The sequence below is a fragment of the Chaetodon trifascialis genome, chromosome 6, assembly GCF_039877785.1.
Source record: "Chaetodon trifascialis isolate fChaTrf1 chromosome 6, fChaTrf1.hap1, whole genome shotgun sequence".
Classification (NCBI taxonomy): Eukaryota; Metazoa; Chordata; class Actinopteri; order Chaetodontiformes; family Chaetodontidae; genus Chaetodon; species Chaetodon trifascialis.
Window position 1 is genome coordinate 12,624,153 of NC_092061.1, and position 2,495 is coordinate 12,626,647.

Consider the following 2,495-nt stretch of genomic DNA (forward strand, 5'->3'; position numbering starts at 1 on the left):
CCATAACCTGACCGTCCCCCACAGCGTCAGTGTGGCCTGTCGTCAAACTGATACGTTGCTCACTGCTTTGTTTGCTCGGCAACACAGCAACCGATTCATTCCTTATGATCTATATGAAGATGTATGATGAGACACGTCCCAAGTGAAGCTGTGATTTTTCACAATAGGCCCTGATCTCTTCTTGGCTCGTTGCTTTTTATTTTCTAAACAAGAACTGACTCATATTTCTTAGTGACAAACTTGGATTGCTTTTATTGTTGCGGTGCTACAAAGCTCGTGATGTAGGACGGAAAAGCCCGCGTGTCTCATGGTGAAATGCATGGAATCAGCACATGACACGTCTTGCATGGCAATACAACGATGGCTACCGTCGCATATAGGCTATATACTACAACACTGAATAAACATGAGCTTGTACATTAAGAGCGAAAGTTCCCGTCTTGTCTCATTTCATCAGCGGCCAGTGACCCCCGGAATTTCTTGTTACACGGTCCTCTAACACACACCGACAAGTCCCTGAATGAAAGTCTGTGTTATTTTTTATTTTTTTTGTTGCTGTTCTATACAGTCAGTGAACATTTCCTGCTGTCCATTTAATTCCTCCACGTTAAAGTAAACACAAATGTTTTCACTGTGTGTGGTTAGGGTCTGTGGAATTTGCATTTTATAATCTTCTTGAAAGCACTTTGGAAGTCTTTGTTGAAGTAGGCATATATGATGGGGTTGAGGAGAGAGTTGGAGTAGCCCAGCCAGTTTATGACTGCGCCCAGCCAGTCGGGCATGTAGCAGCTCTCTGCACAGAAAGGCAGCACCAGTGCGACGATGAAAAAGGGCAGCCAGCAAAAGATGAAAGTTCCCATGATGATCCCCAGTGTTTTCACCGTTTTACGCTCCCTGGCCAGCGCGATCTTTCTCTTTGCCCCCGTGTTTTTTTCATTCATGTTTTCGTAGCCGTGCGAGGAGGACTGAGGTGTGTTGGGCAGAGGCAGGTGTGTCTTTGAGTTGCTGATAACTTCTATGATCTCAAGTGACTCACCCTCCTCTCCGTGCTTGACCGCGCCGTTTACGCACGGAGAGCTGGTTTTTGACTCGTCGCTGCGCTTCCAGCCCTTGCCCCCGGCCTCCCCGTTGGTTTTCTTGTGGAAGATAGCCGGGGACACGGTCAAGCACTTGTCTGACACTTTTGACGTCTCGGTTTTCTTGACCGTCTTTCGAATCCGAAACCGGGCAGCCTTGAATATTCGCCCGTATAGGACCAACATGAGGATAAGAGGGATGTAAAAAGCCCCAAATGTGGAGTAGATGGTGTAACCCGGGTCCTGGCTGATGATGCAGGCGTCGGGGTTCGCCCTGTCTTCGGCACTTCTCCAGCCTAACATAGGCGGAATAGAGATGGAGAAACCAATTAGCCAAGTCACGCTAATCAGGATCGCTGCTCGCCTTGGTGTCCGTTTATTTACATAGTCAATGGGGTCTGTTATGGCCCAGTACCTGTCCAAGGCAATTGCGCACAGATGCAGGATGGATGATGTGCAACACAGTACATCCAGGGAGATGAATAAATCACAGATCTCCTGCCCCAGTGTCCACTTATTCAGAACCTGGTAGAGGGCCGCCATCGGCAGAACCAGGACCGATACCATGAGGTCTGTCACTGCCAGAGATCCAATCAGATAGTTAGCCACATTCTGGAGAGATCTCTCCAGGGCGATGGCTGCCACGACGCATGCATTGCCAAATATAGAGCAAAGGATGAGGGCCCCCAGGAGTAGAGAGGTGATAATCTGGTAACTCAGCTCCACGTCTGGCATAGACCCAGACCCCGTGCCATTCTCGCCCTCGTCCCAGTCGGCAACCACGTCCACCCCGTCATGGTAACCGCTGGTCGCGTTGCTGTCGTTGCGGCTTGTTGTTATAAAATCCATAATGCGACCACACTCAGAGCGCAACTTTCCCAGAGCAGCGGTGGACACGCAGCTGGACTGATCAGCAGAACACAGTCAGCCCCTCAGACTGCTGCTGCTGTGCGCTTTACCGGGGTCCATCGGAGTTACCGCGTTCGTGCCGTCGCTCTCAGGACGCATGACGCAGACGTGTTTGTGTGTGTGTGAGTGTTTGGGGGGTTGTGTGTGTTGTAGCCCGTGAGTGTTGACAGCCGGGTGCGCTCACTGGTACTGCAAATCATCTGAGCTTGGCGACGCCGTGAATTCATTTATAGCAGCAGCCTCGGGTACGTCAGACCGTGTGGAGGTCGCTCTGGAGTTTTGTGCCTCTGCTCTTCTTGTTGCTCCGCTTTTCACTGCAGACAGCCGATGTGGGTGCACGGTTCTCCTTTCCTTTGCTCTCTCCTTTATGTTACTCTTTGGACCCACTGAACATCATATTTTGTGGATGTTTTTAGTTTATATCTCAAAGGGTAGGTGTCAGTCAGGAATAACATGTATGAAGTGATTGACTGCAAAAATAACAAGAGAGTAATGAAAACAATCTACGAA

General features: G+C 49.6%; 1 protein-coding gene across 1 annotated transcript; it reads right to left on the reverse strand.

The window, feature by feature from the left end:
- Positions 1-236: 236 nt before the first annotated feature.
- On the reverse strand, positions 237-2,201 carry htr1aa (5-hydroxytryptamine (serotonin) receptor 1A a). The gene has a single exon (XM_070964627.1). It carries the CDS (start codon positions 1,923-1,925, stop codon positions 642-644), a length of 1,284 nt encoding a protein of 427 aa, XP_070820728.1. The 5' UTR covers positions 1,926-2,201; the 3' UTR covers positions 237-641.
- Between the last annotated feature and the right edge of the window lie 294 nt (positions 2,202-2,495).

Coding starts and splice junctions, on each gene's coding strand:
- htr1aa (XM_070964627.1), bottom strand. CDS start 1,925: ATGGATTTTATAACAACAAGCCGCAACGACAGCAACGCGACCAGCGGT.